At 36.7% G+C, this 21032-nt stretch overlaps 1 protein-coding gene across 1 annotated transcript in view; it reads right to left on the bottom strand.

Annotated features, from left to right (window-relative positions):
• Nucleotides 1-21032, bottom strand: part of SDK1 (sidekick cell adhesion molecule 1) — a 407922-nt gene that overhangs the window by 209853 nt on the left and 177037 nt on the right. The window contains exon 5 of the mRNA XM_085300428.1: nucleotides 6746-6879. Within this exon, the coding sequence (XP_085156554.1) occupies nucleotides 6746-6879 (134 nt within the window). The remainder of the gene's footprint in view (nucleotides 1-6745; nucleotides 6880-21032) is intronic.

The raw sequence follows: 21032 nt of genomic DNA on the forward strand, positions 1-21032 counted from the left end.
AATATCCCCTTCTCAGTAAACGAGCGAGAATATTCAGCTTTGCTAAAAATCCCTAGCACTAAATGATTCAAGCCTAAGTTAATATTTGTTTCAGCCTAAGTTAATATTTGTTTCAGCCTAAGTTAATATTTGTTTCAAAGTTTCAAAAACAAATGTTTAATTCAGTTGAGTCCTTTTTGTTACAGCTATAATTGTTATAGCTAGTAAGTAGTTGACTTTACAGATATGTAGCTCAAATGCATGCTTAAGTTGTATTCAACCTATTCTCAAAATAATAAGAGCCAAATACTGCTTTTTAAAGATTTATGCCCTTTTGTATTAGGGTAAAATGGAGCACACAATGAAAGTTCAAAACATCAAGCAAGACTGTATTTTTGCGGGGCATTAAAAATGGCAAACATTATCCTCCCAGTTCAATTTCAATTCCAAGCACTTCTGCGGCCTTCTTCAAATTCACTTTTCGGATGACAAAAGAACGTGAAGCGATCATCAGCTCGAAAGGCACGCACTTGCTCGTGAAAGCACGGAGGACACAACCAACCGCTGCGATATCCTTCCTGACAGTTCTCCCTGACAAAGAGAAAGCAAAGCTTGTGCAGAGAATGGTGAAGGAATGGGTTCAAACCGGGAGAGGTCGCGGAGAGCCGAGCTGTGCTGCCCCGGACTTTCCTTGGTGTGTGGTCCGAACCCACGGCATGTGAAGTCCAATCACGGCACAGAAATGCAATTTCATTTCATCCCATGTTCCTGTCTTTTTCCAGCAAAAAAAGTGTCATTGAAGCATTCGTTTCATCTAAACAGCACTGACGCACAGAGGCTAAGGGAAGTCGCTCTCCTTGRTGTGGACTAAAACCAGCTTCACCAGTTTATAGAACGTGCGTGAATTTGACCTCGGAATAGAAATATCTGTTCTCTAGGGGGTCTGGCCTATTCCTTTTTGTCTGCCTACACCTGAAAGCTGGAACTAGCTATGAAAAATTCATGCAGCAGTATGTTTCAAACATATCCATGAAGGATCCTCAACATCTGCTGACTTGAGCAGACCTTGATGGTTAATATGAGAAATTATATTTGAGAAACGCTTTCTTCCAGAAAGGCAAATGTCTGCTCAGAATCTGCAGAAAGCTCACCTTCTGAACAAACCTGACAGAAGCTTGTCAAAAATAATATTGTGTCAAGTAGAAAGACCGGTAAAATGGCACTTTTGCACTCTCTCCTAACAAAGTAAAAAATACTTTATTTTTATGGACACTGAATGCAACTTAAACATCTTGTGCTATCATGAGAACTTTTCTTTAAAGAGGAAAAACAAAGAAGCATAAGCCTTTGAGGGAAAAATCAGTACCCTGTGAAACTGAACTCTTTCCTTCTGTAAATTTTTTAAAGGTTTTGTAACATTTTGTAAATGTTTTAATAAATTAAATTGAAAAAACAAAATAGGCCTCAACTACAGACAATCAGGATCTATTTAGCCTCATGTAGATGACTAACATCACAGATTAAAATGTTTCCTTGTTGCAAGTAGAAGCTGGGCAGAACAACCTGACACCCTCGTACTCCAAATTAATTGCAATGCAACCAAGCCAGGAGTTTAATTTTTAGTCCTCAACAGTCTGTCTATCTTTTTTTTAAAAAAAAAAAAAAAGCATTCTCAATGCTCAAGGGAAAAATTTATCTTCGTTAAATGATAATTGGCTTTATTATCTTTGACTCTTCAGAAATGCTGGCTGGCAAGGTTTTTAAAATTTTCATCAATCTTGTTTTTTGTTTTTACAAAGCCTGCATCAGAAAAAGACGTCAGTCTGCAGAACACTCCGTATCTCCTAGTATTATGAATAGGTCTTGAGACTATCTAATTTACTAATAAATCTATTGAAGCGACATGCATCTCAATATTTCACAGCTTAACAAGAAGGTCCAGAAGCAAGGCCCTGAATTGCAGTTCCACATGATTAGCGCTGCAAAAGCAATTGAAGCAGGAGGATCTAAGCTGTCAGAACAGCTTACACATACCTACCTTTTGCAAACTTGCCATTTAAATCATTTACTGGGGGACACAACTTTTTCATAAAGTATCTCAARTAAGAGCTAAAATGGCAATGCATACTGTTAAAGCTTCTATGACTGGGCTAGGGGTCCTCCCACTACTATTTACACTAATAAAAAGCTCCCCATGAATCTGGTTATTTATATTTTTTCACAGTTCTTGAATTCCTTACTTATATACTAGAAATCCYTTTAGTTTCATCAAGAATCTCAAAAAAAAAAAAAAACTCCCTCCAAAATGCCTCAAACCACTGGCATGTGTAAATAGTACARATTGCAGAAAAATACCATTTACCGTTCTTCTTACTTTCTTATGTTCCATATTACAACTGAAAGAGGCTTGGGGCAACATTTCACACAAATTTAGCTGTTATAAGGATACAGCCCTGAAGGAAATATCAGAGTTTTACGATGGCCTTACTTTAATGAATAGTTTTATCTTTAATTGTCCTGCCAACACTGGTAAGATCAAAAGCATTTCATTTTATCCCCCTGACAAACCAAAGTCTTTCGGAAGACCATCCGTGCTGAAGAGCATGTCTATCTGCAGGGGAACAGCCAAGAAAAGAAAAGTCTAAGGAATTAAGACCCAGTTTAAGACATTGCCCTCAAATCTATTACTGGATAGACAGGAATATGAAAGAATGATAAAGATTTAACTTTTTTATTATAAAGTGATATTTAAATCTAAGAAAYGAATAAGCTCGCTGCAGCTCAGTGATATATTAAGTCTCACACCTCTCTAGTCAAGTCTGGATTTACAGTCAGTCTACCCATAGAGTTAAGATAAGAGCCTCCAGAATATAGTTGTTGTGGATTTTCAACAAGGAGTAAGTGATGTAACGGCAAATTGAGTTTTGCTTCTATTCCTGTTATAAAACTTCTAAGCTTCAGTCTTTTCAAACCAATGTTCTCTTTAATTTACATCAAAGTTGAGACATACGGTTTTAAAAAAGGGGAGAGGGCAACATTTTAGTTTAACACAGTTCAACTGTTTTTAAGACATTTTAAGTTCAGTACCAACTGATGAGCTCTCACTTCAATTTCAWGTGTTCATATTCATATCCCATGCCTGTTGGATAAAATTTTATTTATTGGAATTTGTCAGACAATAAAAATATGAAACCTTATCAGGTCAGAGAGATCTGATGTTTTAGCTCATCTTGACCACTGCAGTTTCAGTTATTTCTATAACTACTTCTTCTCTATATGAGAAGTATATAGCTATGGCATTTTTCACTATAGAATCTAAACTCATAAATCTCTCCTCCATCACCTCAGAGATGATCTAATCCTCTTGAAATCAGTGGAAACATCTATTCGGAGGAAAGGTCTACTGTTTTCAAGGACAGTTGCATTGGGCCTTATGCTATAAACTTAACTATTTTGGAGACTTAGACTTGCAAATTAAGACGTGTGATTTTTAGAGGACAGGCATGCAGAACRCTATGGTTTACTAAGCTGGGAACTCAGCTGTTAAGGGAAAAAAATACTGCTCAAGTACTTGGCCTGTATTTGAATCTTCCCAGGTGGCGACCATATTTGTTGGCTAATGTACCTTTTCTGCAAAGCTTACKGAAGGAATGAAGTAACATGCAGTAATGCATCTGGGGTACATACCTAAAAATACTAAGATGTCCTAAAGCTCTGTTCATTTTCATAATATCCTGATGTCCTCATGCCTTCGTGTTCAACGTTGACCATTCTCAGAATGTGAACAAAAGCAAGTCSAGACACAGCAGATGCAACACTGACCAGCTAGAAGGATATCTGCTGAAGGTGCTCTGCACCTCCATGCACTGGGCTTGTAATCTGGGAGCAATGGGTGGATCGAAGGCTTTATAATTCTTGGGATTCAATGAGCTATGGGCTGTATCAACACAAAAAAGTCTCTTGATTTACCTTTAATACTCATGTCCCTAATATAGAATTTCCCGCTATTGTGGCTTGGAGATTGGATTTTTGAACCATGTTCTACATAGAACTATTCTCAAGTGTTCTTATCCAATGTGTGTCAAATACAGCCATTAATCAGAGGTTTGTTTTGCACATTTTCCAGAAGTTGCTCAAATTTAACTTCAGTTTGCAGTATAAGGCCTTACAGATCATGTTCTGTTTACCTCATGGACCTTCTGTTTTCTCCTGGTATCAGTCTTGTATTTGGGACCAGAACAGGCATTTCCAGCCATCAGGCTTTGACTCTGTAAATTTGCTTTTTCCTAAAGGCTGGAGAAAGTCTAATTCTGATGTCCTTCAAGGAATAATAGGTTGTGCATCTCTCTAACAGTGTGTTCAAGGTGGATGACTGTCATGGGAATCATCTATAGTTTTTTTCTTCTGCCCTTGATAAAAGTGGCAATGTGTGTGCTGAGTCATGTAGCTAGATTGTACTATATAATCCACTCACACAGAGATTTGATACATCATTTTATTGCGACATTGTTTATGAGAATCTAACTTATTTGATTTTAATTAATCTGTTCTATTAAATTTGGTTCTTACTGGTTCTGATTATTTTATACATGTCCTAAAGGAAACTGACTTGTGTCATCATGTTTAATACCTGATACAATTCAGACTGTGACAATTCAACATAGTATCTCCCAGACCTGGAAGCACYTTTAAGAAGGATGTTTCCAGCCACTTGCTAAAGTTCATTATTACTCCTCCAAAACATATAATTTTTCTGCAACCATCCCCTGCAAATTGCTTCAGGACCATATTTTTGCCTGATTATTTTCTGTTATTGGACCCAGCAGATTTATTCTATTTAATGTATCACATACGTTTCTTTTCCTCCTCAGATCAAAGTTCAGGATGACCATCTTAATCTCATTTGCTTTACAGATACTGTAATGCCTTATTGCCAAGTGCCATTCTTCAGCATACACATGGTATTAATAATCATAGCTATCATGCAGGCGATTTAAAACCTTACTGGCTAACATCCATCCTACCAAGCAAATCCATATCTGGCTTTCCATCCTGCCTCATTTTTCATTTTCTTTTATCCATTTAATCATTTCTATTTTTCATACTCAAGATAGACTTTGCATTCATGGTAGCAAGCCTGCATGCATTTAAAAGTTTTCTTTTCCATATGTCCATATTAACTACCGTTCTCCACAGCACTTGTTAAGCATGCACGATCACAGACTATTTCTGGCATTAATTAAGATATGAAATTACACTGGGAAGTATATTATTGGGAACATAATACAAACAATACAAACCTGCTTTATAAATGAAATTACTAAAATGTTAGCAAACCTATTCATATATAATCAGAAATAATAATGTTTACAATCTACATGCCACAGTACAGCCAAAACTCACAAATGGATTTGGAATAATTTCCCTTCAGAAAGATAAACAAAAAACTCTGAAAAGTTCCTCATGCTGCCTGCTTCAGGTATTTATAAGCACACCTGCAAGAAAACACAGGCTTGTCTTTTCTGCTGTTGCACCACACTGATCCTGCCCTTAGTGACTTTCTACACAAGGTGCCCCACACTCCGCTAATGGTGCTTCCACGGGTTGTTTAAGAATAGCTTTCTTTGATATCTGATTGGGAATTTTATCAGAAAATCATGTTTTGTCAAAAAYGAAATGTTTCAGAGGAATATCTTGCTTTTGATCAACTTCTGGTAAACACTAGCATATTCCCGGCACAGATTTGCTAGAATCCCTGCCTAGAAACCCAGACTCCCAAGTTTTGCAGTTCCACGGATCCTAGCCATGCGGCCTCCCTCAACCCTAACGATGATTTCCAAGATCAAAACATCTTGGGCATCTCATCATGGTGATTAATTCAGAGCTGCAAATCACAACAACTAGAGTGGCCTGTCAGTAACACTGAGAGTGTCACAGCCAATTTATCCAGTATCTCTTTCTTATCTCTGTGGTGAGATATATAAGAGTCTCCACACTGGCTCAACAGACTAACATAATATCTGCCTCACTGCTACATTAAAAACAGCTTTACCAAAACGGCCTTAGAAAAGGTGTCAAACCATTTTATATGTTTAGAATATTGATTTTTCATACAAATACATTTGCTGAATACTTTACAATAGCTTAAATATGCACATTTTTGCTGAATAATCATGTTAGTATATTTAGAGTGTGGTTATCTTTCTGATTCCATTGCTCTGATGATTCTTGTTTTCCTTTGCTGCAAAATCTACTCAGGGAATGCCTCTGTAATGTTAGTGTTAACACAGTTTTTGTAATGTAAAATAATAAGAAATTAAGAAGTAAGAAATAATGAAATGCATGTTCCCTGGGACTCTGTGATAACTGCAGGTAAAATAATGTCATAGACGGGAAATAGATTCATTAATAAAATTGCACTGAAAAAGAGTAATTTGTTTACTTATGCACAATACAAAACAATGCATTATAAAACCCTGCATTAAAAAGAAATTATGATCATGACTTCACAATAAACCTCTAAGGATACCACCATCTACCTGAGCTGCAGTCAAACAGCTTTGAGGCTGATCTGTCAAGGTGCTATTGCACCCTTAGGTCCCTTTGATTGCACAAGTAGTTTAGTGTTCTCCAAACCAACTAGAAAAAGTCGACSTCCTCTAAAAATCTACCATTTACTAGCAAGACTCTTTTTAAAAGGCAGAGTTCTGTGAAATCTTCTGTGACCTCAGTACCACAGTGTATTTTCTGGGATTTGGATACTCACTTGCTACATCGAGATGAATAAATGGACTTGTCTTGTTCTCACCATTCTTTTCATTGACCGCCTGGACATAGTAGCCTCCTGCATCTGTTGCAGATGTTGCAAGGATCACCAGCTGATTCTCCAATGTTATAGCTCTATTGAGGAAAGTAAAAGACTATGTTAAAAACAGAATAATGTTATTCACTTAGCAAGAGTTGTACATCACTTGAGAATTGACATAATTGTACAGATTTCACCAGTCATCCAGCTTCAGATACTTGGGTAAAAACAGCCTTCCAGTTTCAAACACATTCACAAATAGTATTTAAGATCTTTGACATTTCTGGGACTTTTCTCTGTTTAGTTTGTGTAGGATTTTTATTATGACACATAGAAAGCTACTAAGATATGAAATAAAAAAATTTTAAATGGCAATAAGAAGTTATACAGGGAATGGAAAATGACACAGACCCAYAGCCTGCAAGCTGCAGAGTTATGGGTTGATGATCCTGACAAACACCAGCTTCCTGCAAAGACAGTTTTACTGAAAGCTAACCTATTAAAGTCTGGATCTCAGGGAATAACACTTAGTTCAGTGAAAAAATCAAAGGCAACAGAACCTTAGAAGGTAAACTTTCTGTATTTATGGCAGTAATTATCTCAACATCACAGACAACGAACATAAACAAGTAGAGCCTAATTAATATACACAGATGAGGAGCTATGTGTAGACAGGGAGGGAAGAGTAAAACTATTTACTCTAAAATAGGTAGGAAAGCACAGTCCCGTAGTTAGTGCTGATCTAGTATTGAGGGAATCAATAAATGTCATTGTTTAATACAAGCTTACTCTTGCTTAAGGCTACTACTTAACAGATGCCTCCATAAACTTCCTTGCAGGCTAGTGTTACCACTTGCACTTTGCATTTTACATATATTRGATAGTCTCTTCTTGGCAATATAAGATAAAGATTTAAGTCTAGAGGCCACACACAAAAGTTTCAGGGCTTAACTGGACATGAAACAAGAAGCTCAAAAACCACATGAGAATAAAACAGGAACATGTGAAGTTCCACAGAAGCCTGTGGGGCAAATAGCTGACATTTTAATGCTGACTGGGACTTGGTGATCTGAATGCAAGACTTGGAGTAAGAAACTCCTACCTTTGCTTACATTACTTGACGAGAAGCCCCATTGATTTCAGTATTGCTCATTGCTTTAAGCATGAGGTTGAAGCACAACGTCCAAAATTATTATACAGAACGAAACAAGTTTGTACATTAATAGTTCTCAAAAGAGTTGGGTATTAAGTCAAAGTATTCATACACTAGCCAGTCAATAAGGAACGCTCCTGCATGTCTTCCTCYGGTTTTGGCATGGTATGGTTATGTTAATAAATCACAACTATTTTGCTTTTGAAAAMCACTTAGAGCAATAGAGAATAAACAAATCCCTATCATAGTATACTAGTTTTTGTAGGTAAGAGGTGGCATATCAAATGACGATGAGAAGATAACAGTCTCTACTTGAACAGTGCTCAAATGTTGCATTTGATTTATTCATATCACTTTGATTTTCTAATGCAGATACACAGAACCCTGAACTTTGATAAAGCTATTAGTAGCCACCAATAAACAAAAATCTCCTGAAACACATACAAGGCCAGATTTTCAGCTCTCATGATGGTAAAAGTCTGTTGAAGTCAGTCATTGTACACCAGCTGCAGATCTTGTTTATTTTATCTCAACTGACAGTTTTTATTAAAACCTATGAGGAATATGCCAGTATGAAATTTTCTTCTTTATTGAATGAACTTGTACTAGCTTAACTGAATTAGAAAATTAATCAAAGAAAAAGTGCGATAGATTTACAGAGTGTGTATATATAAAATGTAATTAATATGACATTTGATAAAGCAAATAAAGGTAAAATTCCATTCATGCTAATAACTGAATATTAAAAGACAACGACTTCTACATTTGTTTCTTCCATAGTTCTAGGGAAAGCAGCATTAGAAAGGTTCTCTGCAAATAGTAAAATGTATCCCAGACTGCTCTGATGCCAGCTGCAGCTGAACCCAAAAGTTTGAAGGGTGATCTTTTAATACTAATGGGATGCACACTGCTGCTGTCTGTGTTAAGTTGGCTAGAAACTCTGAGAACGAAACCATTGTACTCACCACGCACTACTGAAGAGCACAGGACATTTAAAAATTTATTTATTAAGACCATTTAAAATTAAGATTTTATTGAATTATAATATGCAAAACTATTCATCAGAATGCGAGTGAAACGAGGTTTACGGGTGAAACGTAATGAACTTTCAAAGACCATATGATCATAACTGTGTATATCTGAACTGAAAGAGATCACTGCAATATGGCTAAGTATTATATACTCCATGCTCAAATTAGCATGAAAAGTTCAGGATTTATGTCTAGGAAAAGAATTACAAGACATAAGAAAGAAATTACTGAAGAAAAAACTTTTGGATTATCAAYGACATAGTCAAATTAATGTTAAATTAAACACCAAAACTGAGTTACTGATGTCTTTTCAGAATTCTGAGAAAAATTCAGCATTTTCATTTCAGTTACTGAAGACAAGTATAGAGTGAAACACTTGAGTTTGGAGGCCGCAGACTCTGGAAGTTTAATTTAGACCAAGTCAAAGTTAAAACAGCCATGTGCATTAGGAAAATGAATTATTCACGTTTTGAGGACTCATTAATTCCAACATTTCTAAACCATTTCAAGATTCACTGCYCAGCCCCTACTGGGGTTACAGCCACTTTTTGCACAACAGCTGCACAGACTGCCCTCAAATTGGCTTAACATATTTTCCTGGATTTATTGTTTGTTTTCATTGTCTGATACAACTTCTAAATTGTGACAGCACCACACTAATGTTCTAAGGAAAATCTGATTGCCGGCTGTTCAGYTTACTAGCATATTTGAGGAAGACAGCTGCAGCAGATGGAGTTGATCTGTCAGTAATTCATACCCAGTATAGAATTTATGAAAAACATAAATATTGCTATTTTAAAGTAATAATGAGCTTAACTCAATCAGCACTTCCAAGACTGAGGCAACCAGGAAGTTCAGTAAGCAGACTGATTCTTCAGGGTTCCTTAAGCATAGGAAAAGGGTCATTTTAAATCTCATATTTTAATAGAAGAACTTAAAAACTATCTCCAGAGTTCAGCGGTAGCCTGTAGAGAACAGCAGCCAATATACAAACAGCAATATATGCATCTGCAAGTGGTAAAAGCAGTTATTACGGTGGATTCAGTATTGTATTATGCCAGTATTTCAATGGTATCTTTAAAACAGAGAGTAGCCACAGACTAGCACAGATTGGTCTGAAGCTGAAAGGAAGCCAAGTCTTTGACACTAACAACTACGGCTACGACAACCTAAAGAATATGATCAGATGTGACGCAAAAACAAAGCAATGATGGAGATAAAAGAACTGGCTATGTAAAAGTACTTCAGTATCTTAAGATGTCGACAGGTACTTAATGAGGTTTTCATGACTTCCATTTATTTCAGCTAGAGCTAAACACTGAGGTACATTTGGGGATTTTTCACTTGTAGTCTTCTGAATTGTCAGTTGTCCAAGTTCTTTAGACAAATCTCACGCAAATATTTTCTCTAAGTTTGACCTAAACTCTATGGAAATTATTGGGAAGACATTAGGTTAACATCAGTGAAATATGGATTAGGCCTTTGGAAATAAACAAAAGAACTTCCTAAAGTGGTTATCATCATTAAGACATATGTGATAATATTTCTGCAGTTAAATAAACTTTTTCAGCTCTGGAAATTGGATCATTTATTAAAATACTGGAAATGCCCTCTGTAGTATCTTAAATAGGTGGATTTCCTAAGAAACACCATTATTAATGGCAAATACCAAGATCTACTCTATAGTRTAAGTGGATAACTCTTAAAAGTTAGATGTTTCTTAGGTTATTAGTTACCAGATTACACAAATAAACAGATAATACTAGCTTACAAATGCACCACTGTAATAAAATGAAAACCATAGAGTAACCTGTATAAGCCTCCTCTTAGAAGACAGCCATCTGTTYAAGAACCAGTGTGCAATTTTAATAAAAAGGCCTTCACAAAGCCTCTTTTCCAACATTACCTCCAACTAATACAACTGTCAAATCCATCTTTACAAGATAAACTAGAAAATCTCTGTTCTCCTTTAAAAACTTTTRTTCACATTACACAGCGAGAGCTAATCCTCCTCCACAAGCTAGATACCGCACAATAACAGTGATGTTACTAGGAAATAGAGAGATTATGGAGTAATAACAATGTAATTACTAAAGGGCTTCCCAGACAGATTTCCCCTCTTTGGAAAAATACACAGCTGTATCATAGTTAAAAATACAGCAGTTCAAATGAAATCCTGATTCTGGGTAGTGAAAGCTTGGCTTAACAGAATGAGGGCTTCATCGCCCGTGCATCTTCCAGTTCTGACTGGAAATCACTAATCAAAGCTTTATTTAAATACATACCTTCTCCTAACAGCCCATGTTTTCCAGGACTCCTAGAGCGAAGTGTTGGTATATCTGCTACAGTACAATATATTCATAGCAACAGAGAACTAAGCACTATGTTTGTATGTCAGTCTTTCAAAATTTGTATTAATAATAGCTGATTTGCAGTAATAATATACCTGAAACCTGAATAATATTTTCTATTTACGCAGCTGATAAATATTAAGTATAACTATACGGATCAATGCACTGATTTTACAAACAAGACGAGTTAATACCACTCCTTCTCGATGTCATGGCATAACACGTTATTCCACAAAATGGATATCTAGGCATGAGACCAAAGCAAATTTAAAAAAAAAAAAAACAAGAAAAAGCTCTAATTGCCAGGCACAGATGGAATATTATCAGATAGTGGAAGCAGACAAGCTATTGATACATTTAGACAAAGCTGACTGCTGCATTTTGGCAGATACATTTCCAGGAGGAAATAAAAGAGTTGGTAAGAATTGCATTTTTTAGGTTTGGCTTCCCTGCTTCTAGCTGTGGTTTTGCAGCCTGCGAGATCTTGGTTTAGCAAGGCTATTGACATTATTTCTCATCTTTCTTCAAGAAAGCATTATGTAAAACTTACTTTAATAAGTGTAAGATTGCTGCAAAAGTAGATGGAAAACTATATTCAAAGAATGATCCATGGTCCACTACCAGCCTGGAAKGCACGAGCAGGTAGAAATCTACAGGGGCTCTCTTTGATCTGGCATTAGTTAATATTTTTGTTAGTGTTTGTTGACTGAATATAGATTTCACTTACTAAATCTACTGTTAATGTCACAAACACTTTGGAACAAAGGATTAAATTCAAACCGATCAAGATCTATCCAAGACATACTCTGTAATATTGAGTTTTGCAGTTCAGTGAAAACAGGTTCAAAACATTACATTTGAGATGGAATAACTGACAGCAAAAATAGAAGATAAAGAGTAATGGTGTTGGTAGAAGTCTTAGGAATCAATAGCATCATAATTTTATGAAAAAAACACAGTGTGCAATCAGAAATATCATTGGAAGACTTAATAAACAAATAAGCATAAAAAAAAAAAACAGAAGACAAAATACTCTAAGCCCAAAGAGTAATCTGAAAAATATGACATACATGAGAAGATTAAGAAAATCTTCATTTGGAAACAGAAAAGTCCTAACAGCTGGCTTCATATATGTATACATTTGCGGCTGGATTTAAGCAGAGCCATCAGCTATTGAATTTTGTTATATAAACATAAGCAGTCCACCGTTGGAAAAGCTTACTTTTATTTTGTGGGGTTATAGGCTCCCAAAATAGACATTCAGATGCATATATCCCAAATGCATATTTTAAATCATTCTCATATTGAGCAATTGTTGTGCTAGAGACAATGCTACTAATCCAGAAGCAAGGAATGTGGCTAAATTATTATCAGAAAACTCCACTCCTTTTTTTTTTAATTACTATTAATTTTAAACAACAAAGCCTTAGTCCAGCTGATACCAGTACTTGTCACGCCTGTGCTCAGGTGTTATCTCACTGAGCCACGCTGATGAATGTTTGCCTAGATGTGCTACCCTAGCAACGGCAGTCCTCAAACTAAAAGAAAGATCCAGATTTTCAAGATAAAATATAAATCTAAGTCAACAATGGAAATCAAAGATTCAAAATAAAAAAAGTTAAGACGTTTCTTCTCCTTCTTATAAAACTGTTAACTGCATTCAAGATATTTGCGTGTAAACAAAATATCTATTTTCTTCTCTCCCTGATACATCACATAATCAAGACATTGAACTCCACTTGCAACATCCCTATCTGTTGCTATGGACATAGCTAGCAACCACTGGAAAAAGGAATAGTGGAAATTCTTAAATATAAATGGCTTACTTAAACAAAATGTTGCAGTTAGAAAGGAACACAGGTTGTTGATCTACATAGCTGACTGACTTCACTGACAGCAAGCACTAAGGCTATTTGTACTCATTTGGAATTTCAGAATCCAATTTTCAGATACAATATGGCTCTGCTTTATGATATTTTTCTTGAATTCGTTCTTAAAGTTTCTTGCCTTTTCTTTTTTTACACTGACTTTTTTCTCTTCCTTCACTGTGAAAGGAATACTTGTGGTGTTATGAAACTTCATCTTCATTTCTGATGAAATGTGTCAGCATAATAGTATTTAATATTATGGTTTGAAGTCAAGTATTAAAGAGTTTCCTGTTGAAGAATATACATTCATACTATTATTTCACTGAGATATACCTATACTTGAAACAAAAATGAATGCAAGTCACGATGGTGAACTGCACTAAATATAAAACAAATTAGCAATGGCATATCCCTGTCACAGGGCAACACACTGAAAAGATAATCAATTATTCAGCAGTGACAGAAAGGAAGATTCAACCTCTTAACATATTTAACAGATAATTTTATATATGCCATAACTTGGTCTACTTGGACGCTCCCAAACTTCATTTATTCAAGTTCCTGAATTTGCCTTCAGCACCACTTCTGCCATTTTTATGTGCCTCCCACGTCTCCTATCCGCGGCTGTCGCCATCTTCACATAGGTGGAGCTGAGTAAGATTTTGGCATGGCTGTTCTGCAGAAACACCTCTAGTCTCAGCAAATCGAAAATCTATACCCTAGCAACTGAAGCATCCACAGAGTTTGGAACTAAATCTCCAAACTGTGGAAGGCTCAAAGCAATCCCTCTTTCCAGTAAGTTTGGCCTGTTTTCTCATCTGAGCCAAGTCATTCTTCTACAGCTGTATACGTTTACGGAAATACATGTAAAACTGATACATTGATACAYTGAGTAGGCAGTGTTTTTTGACAAAAGTCATCTGGTCATGTAACATGGTCATGTAACCGACTGCTAGCTGCACATTAGCGAACATGAAATGCTTACATGGAAGACCTAAAGAGGATGGTACTTACAGCTGATGAGCCAATAGCTTCAATTTACTTCTAATTCCAGAAAACATTATCCCAAGCCCTACAAGACAGAAAAATGCTAACAGAGATGACCTATCTGTTCAAAATCATTGGGTGACCCAGTATACAAATATGTTAAAATAAATAGGCAAGTTTCACAGAATGGGAAAATCTGTACTGCCATAACTTCTTACTTGTTTTGTGAAACAGTAGCAGGTGTAATGCTACAAAATTAACATTCATTATTTTTCATACGCATTAGTTCTCCTTTTAATAGTCTCAAATCCTTAAACAAAAGCCAGGGATATGGTAGAACATAATAAGTGACCCAAGCATCCAACTCTACTGCTGCATCTGTATGAAGAACAGTAGTACTGGGTAATGTCATAACAATTTATTCAGACAAGTTTTACTATGAAAGACGATTAAAGATTTAGCTGCCTAAGTTAATACAACGCTATCCATGTATAGTGCTGCAGTTTGCTGCAATGAGCATTTGCATTATTGCTGCAAATCGATTGTACAATTTTATTAGACAATGTCTCAGTTTGTCATCTACACCAAAATAAGGCTCCTGAAGAGTTATTTCTACTCGCACACCATTAAGACAAACACCACTGCTACACAGCAGGAATTGCGCACAGGCTTGGGAGCCAAGTATATCTAGGTTTTGCCAGTAATATGTTGCCTTGGGTGAGTTATTCAGCCTTTTGGTCTGTTTGTTCTGCCAAGAGAGAAAGAGGGTAATACATATAGGTATTTCTTTTTATCCTGAAAAATTTATCTAGAGGCTTAAATAGTTAATATTGTTAGCACTCAAAAGATGTAGAAGATTATGTAAGTGCTACTTACATAAGTACTCTTTACTCTTCCCTCTTGCTTTTCAGTTTGACTATCAGACGTTTTGTTATGATGTTAGGCAAAGCAACTTCTTGCCTTCTCATTTTCAACTGCTTTAACATCTCCTGAATTATACACACTGGGCAGGCGAGTATTGCTCTCCAAACACTAGTCTTCTAGTAACTGATGGTATCACACTACTTCTTTCAGCAGAAACCCCTCTATTTTAATTCTACAAATCTGTACTGAGTACACATGCATTTAGCAACAGACGTGTCTACAACAGACTCAGTAAAATCCAGGCTCTTTACTGAGAACAGTAATATAAGAGAAGAAATTTCAAATCAGTCAATCACCTACTTTATGTTAATGCCACTAATGCAAACATTTCAAAGTGCTTTAAATTAGTGAAAGTAAATCAAAGAAAACAGTGATTAAAAAAAAAAMCAAAGAATAAACAAGTAGGACTTCAGCAGAAAGTTCAAAGAAAGCAGTAACTCCCTATTTCTATCGTAAGTAGGCCATGCAGTGAGATAAAAGCAAATCCAAGTTGAGTATGTTCAACCATGCAAGTGTAACATCCACATGATGCAGAACACTGAAGACTTAAAGATTAAAAAAAAAAAAAAAATTAGAAAGATATCACAGTGGCATTCTTTGTTATGGTTTCTATCCACAAATGATTTCCGATCAATATTTTGAGAACAGACCATAGTAACCACCAAAATATTTCTCTATCTATAGCATTTTGACTAGTCAGTTAAGTCTGTTCTACGCCTTACTAGTCACAAAATAACGCAAGCTCAAAATTACAAGAAAAATGGAGAGAAATATCATTTAGCCATAAAGCTGAGGCAAACATACATGAAGCTGGGGCACAGCAAAGGCACAGAACTCTAAAAAGTAGAAAGTATCTAAGAAGTGAGGTGGGTTATGTAACAGATGGGAACAGGTAGCTGCAATTATATCTAAACCTAACCAATTAACCATCCCTTTCCTCAACATYTCAGACAACATGTCAGTACTTAGTTATCTGAGATAATGACGAGGAGGGGCTTTCTGCAGCCATGTGTTTTTAGCATGCTTATTATGAAGATTTCTTCTTCCCACACAAAGTGTTACAATGCATATGAAAATCCATAAAACTTCAATGTATACGTTAGCATCTTTTAAAACATAATGTTCTGGAAGATAGCCTTTAGACATTTCGAATTATAGCTCCCCTTTGGGATCCATTTGTATTCTCTATTTGAAACTAGGTTGCAGACCTTGACTCCAAAAACCCATAAAAGAACAGCTTGGTAGCCAACTAGAGTGTAAATCATGCATGATTAAAGGAGCAACAGGTCATATAGATTTTTTGCTTGCAACTTGTGCTGTGTTGCCAAACACAGTAAGATGGGTAACCTATAAACTTCATTTATTTCTAAATCACTTGAGATCAATAGATGGGTGTGTTCACATGACTTACTGCTTATTTGACTTCCGAGTCAAACGACACAAATTTCCGTGTGGTAGAGCAGCAACATACACTCAGGACTTCTGGTTGTAAAGCTTAAATAAGTCAGAAAGCCAAAACCTGCGTAGTAAACCCTGCCAGTCCTTTGGTAGAATGACAGCAACTTTACTTTAAAAACACTCCCAGTGGTAACATGTAAGGCAAAGAATTTCAACTCCCTTTCATCCAATATAGAAACTATAAGCATCACATGTCGTCCCTAACGAAGTGCAATAGAGAGTGTGCATCTGAGAGACTGCCTTGTTTACATTTGCTGGCTGATCCATAAACACCATGCCTATTGAGTAGGCAAACGAAACACTGAATTGTTGTCAGTAGAAGCAGTTTTGTTTCTTTGATTTTATGGCTACAATATGCTTTGCAGAGCATTTTTATTTTCACTGCAGAAGAAACACTCAGCTATAAGTTACACRGCAAAAGAACTCACAAATCCTGAGAAAACATGCCTGCAAATTAGCAGCCTGGCTCCTATTGCCTGGGYTGGGAACAGAATGCTCAACATCTTGCCAATGCAAGTAATTCTACATAATAGTTAGACCAGAACAGAAAACCTCTGATGCCCCCAAAGTCTTTACTGCAATCTGTCTTCACATATTTTATCTCTCTACTTGCAGACATTTCTGCTGCAGAGATTTTAGGGATTTGCTCCTGCAACGCAGCAAAGTGCTGCTCCCTGTGAAACCCCTCATCTGGAGAAGAGGGGCTATTACCGAGTTAATGGACAGTGGACACAACAGTTCCATCACTTCGGTTACTGACTCTTATTATCCACTTCGCTCTGTAATGAGGCTCTCTACTTGCTCACATTTACGTAACAGCAGCATCAGCTATCCCATAATCCTGCAACATACTAAAATGCAAAGATAGATGCTGGAAAACATTAAAATGCCCTTATCGCCTGGCTGCAGGGATATAAACTTAAAATAGGGGATTGTTTTCCAGCTGAAAATAACCAAATACATACATTTACTTCATTATCTTTTTAAATACACTTATAAATTTTGAAAGGATCCTTTGATTATTACTGTAAAGATAAACAATGAAACATTCCATTGTATCTTACTTAGGTTAGATAGAAACAAATTCAATTCTTTCCCACACATAATTTTCCCAGGTGCATTAATATACTTCATATTCAAGAACCAACTTTTATTACAAGCTGAGCGTGTGGGGAACAGGGAGATAGGGAAAGAGAACAGAATGAACAGACTGCTAATGAGAAAGAAAAAATACAACCCCTTCAGCCAATCCCTTAAATTAGATGTACCTCCAGATTTTTAACTTCCAAGTTCTTAATCCTGTTGTCAGTGAACTCAGAAGATAATGCAGGACAGAAACAATACTCAAATAAATGTTGCAGACAACTTTGCTTAAGGAAATAGGAGTTAGTAGGTTAATTTTGAAAGCAGAAAATGCGATACATTAAAATGAGAGCAAACGGTCATACGGAGCAGAGCAGATGAGGCCAGCAATAGCAAGATGTACGAACTTCAGAACAAAGCCTTAAAAACAGACCTAATGAATAGGAGATGGAGAACAAGAAAGTGGTTAAGTAGACTTTGCTTTCATTCCCACATTGCAAACAAAACTAGTAGTTAAGTCATGAATTTGGCTGTTCTACCGCCCTTCCTGAATCATAGAAAACATCAGAGGAATTGTCACTCACAATAAGTATAATTAACTTCACAATAATAATGAAATAAAAAGATAGTTCTTTCCAAATTAAAAGATGGTTTGTTGCAGGTTGGTAATATTTAGTAAGCTGAATTTCTGATTTGCTAATAAGAATCTTCATACAAAAGACAGGAATAAGTTTAAATATTAGCTCGGTGTTTTGAGRTACTCAAAAGCACATCGTGCAAGTGGTTGATATGTAACAGAGAGCAGAAGACATCAACCCCACGTCTGTTTTTTTTTTTCTTTTCTTAAAGCTAAAACAATTGCAGAGGTATACAAGCTCAGTACATGCAAGTTTATACTTTACCTCGATACACTTTGTGCAAAGTAGGGACCACTAGGCAAAAAAATAAGTCATGGCATCACTCATTTTTAAATAAGTAGTGGTGTACAAGAATGAGCAGAAGAGAGGACACACACCCACACTAAAACCTACAGAGCAGCATCTCAGGAGATATGTCAGATCTGCTTCTTGACTGATCCCTCTGCCAGCTCAGGCAATGAAGTTCCTCCTTCAGCTCATCCAACAGCCTGAGTTTTTGAAGTAGGTATTTTAAATTCTGTTCCCTAGTGTCTCAAGTAAGTTAGTGGTGCGTGCATGAAGATCGGGATTGTTATAATCACGGAACCAAATTTTAAGACCTAATGATGCTGCTCCATAGATGATTTCAGAGTTCTGGTTTCAGAGGCATTCATAATCTTTAAACGAAATTAATGAATGCCTTTTCCTCGCTCTGACCTTACCCTTCATCACAGAGCAGCAATGGAAGACGACTGCTTCAGAGGGGAATGCAAGTCACCCAGCAAGAGCAGAAGCAGCACCAACACCACTGGCACTATCTCCACACTATCTCCCTCCTAAAGAAACAGAGACACCGTCAGTTTAAAGGAACTCTTCACTCAAATAGTGAAGAAAACTTAAGGAGAAAATTCTCCATCAAAATCAAACACTTCAGGCCTGGAAATTTTCCTACATAGCTATTGCAGGCAGAATCCTAGATGCCTCAAGGACATATCAAAAGACTATTTTGGCAATGCCTATGGCAAGAATAACATTAACATAAAGCACGTTCACAAGACCCTAAATTCTCCTTTTTACCACCAGACCAGGTGGAAGTTTACCAGCCCTGCTGAGCCACCTGTAAGCCTCCTCTTCCTCTCGCCGTGCCCCCGATATCACCTCTGGATGCAGACACTGACAGTGCGGTGACTCTGCAAAGGTGCAACTCGCACTGCTCAGGCTACGTTACACTGTCCCAAGCCTGAGACAAATCATCGGTGCACCCACTTATGGGAGCCTGCAGCAACGTGTGAAGGATAACATTAAGGTGACCTGTGAAGATGGATGAGTAACCCCACAGCTCTGAATTTCAATGCATTATTGCTTTAAACCATACTTCATCCACTTAATGTAGATTTAAAGCATGTCCTTAGGATTGTTCTTAAACAAGAATCCACTTAAAGAACATAAAACATTCACTGAAATACAATTGTAATTCTATGTTCTTAACACTTCTAGATTTGCATTATTTTCTGCAAACATCTACTTGTAGATCCAACAAATGCAAAATTATGCACACTGGTTGTTAAACTGAATGGGGTAAAATGCTGTAGAGGCCAACAAGTCAGCATTAAAACAACAGCCGCTCTATTACACTATAAGCATAATACAGTGCAGATGTAGGCTGTGCTGCAAAGTAGCACCTGAYGCTAATGAGACAAACATGCTGTTCTCTGAGCAGCAGAACTAATGAGGCTTTTTCTCCTACAGATCTGCATCTTATGTCCCTGAGTTTCCTCCTGCCTCCCTCCCCTCAAAAAAACCCTAATCTTTTTTAATAGTTCACCCTGCAGCCACGGTGCCGTCCTTCACTGCTTCCAGCCCTAAAACATTCAGCTCACTGAGCAGCCCCTGTTTTCCAGCTGTGGGACCAAGTCCTCACCAAATTCTCACATACTTATAAGCACAAATGTTAGACTTGTGCAGATTTATGTCGCTGTCTGCATGTAAAGTGCATTCCTCTATAATTCTTTCTACAAATACCTAAATATGTGAATACCTTTCTAATATTCGTTAGCAATCACATGTATCTTCCAAAAACCTTCTTCATACTCTTTCCAGTGAAAGGTGGAATGCTGCTGCAAAAATATACCACATTCTTTATTCTTCAAACTCTCCTTACATGTTTCCAGTATCATGGGCATACAGATGTTATGTGTACAATTTCCAGAGCATGTCTCAGGTACAAAAACCCTTCCAGTTAGCATCGAAGCTTCTGGGCCTTTGGGAAAGAAAGCCCTGCAGCTCCACTGAGTTTTTACTGGACTTCTAATTCAACAACCTTTTCACTATCAGTCTTTCAGGAACTTTAAAAGTGCCTGAAATCCAACACGAGAGATTCTGGTTTTTGCAGCTAGGAAAACAGCACGTGCAATGAAACAGGACAGTTTTTTCAGATGAAGCAGCTTTTTTAACCAAGCAAAAAGGAGTGTTTCAGGATCCTTAAGTCAGAAAAGCACAGCCTGCATATGCTCTCTGCTGGCAGCATTGTCTGTATTGGTAAATAATGGTCTGGGCCAATATTAAGTTTTTTTTCTGAGGACCAATCATTTTTCACTCTTTTATTCTGTTCTTCTAGGGACCAGCTAACTCTTTCACCACAATAAACAAATGTATTGCAAACTGAGACACGAATATTTTGCCTGAAAATAATACAGAAGTCTTTCATAGATTATACTTGAAAACAACTGTTTATTGCATTAATACATAGATTTTGTCTTGCTTGTGCATATGCTCT

The sequence above is a fragment of the Rhea americana genome, unplaced genomic scaffold (assembly GCF_003343005.1).
Source record: "Rhea americana isolate MKP2758 unplaced genomic scaffold, rheAme1 scaffold_10, whole genome shotgun sequence".
NCBI lineage: Eukaryota > Metazoa > Chordata > Aves > Rheiformes > Rheidae > Rhea > Rhea americana.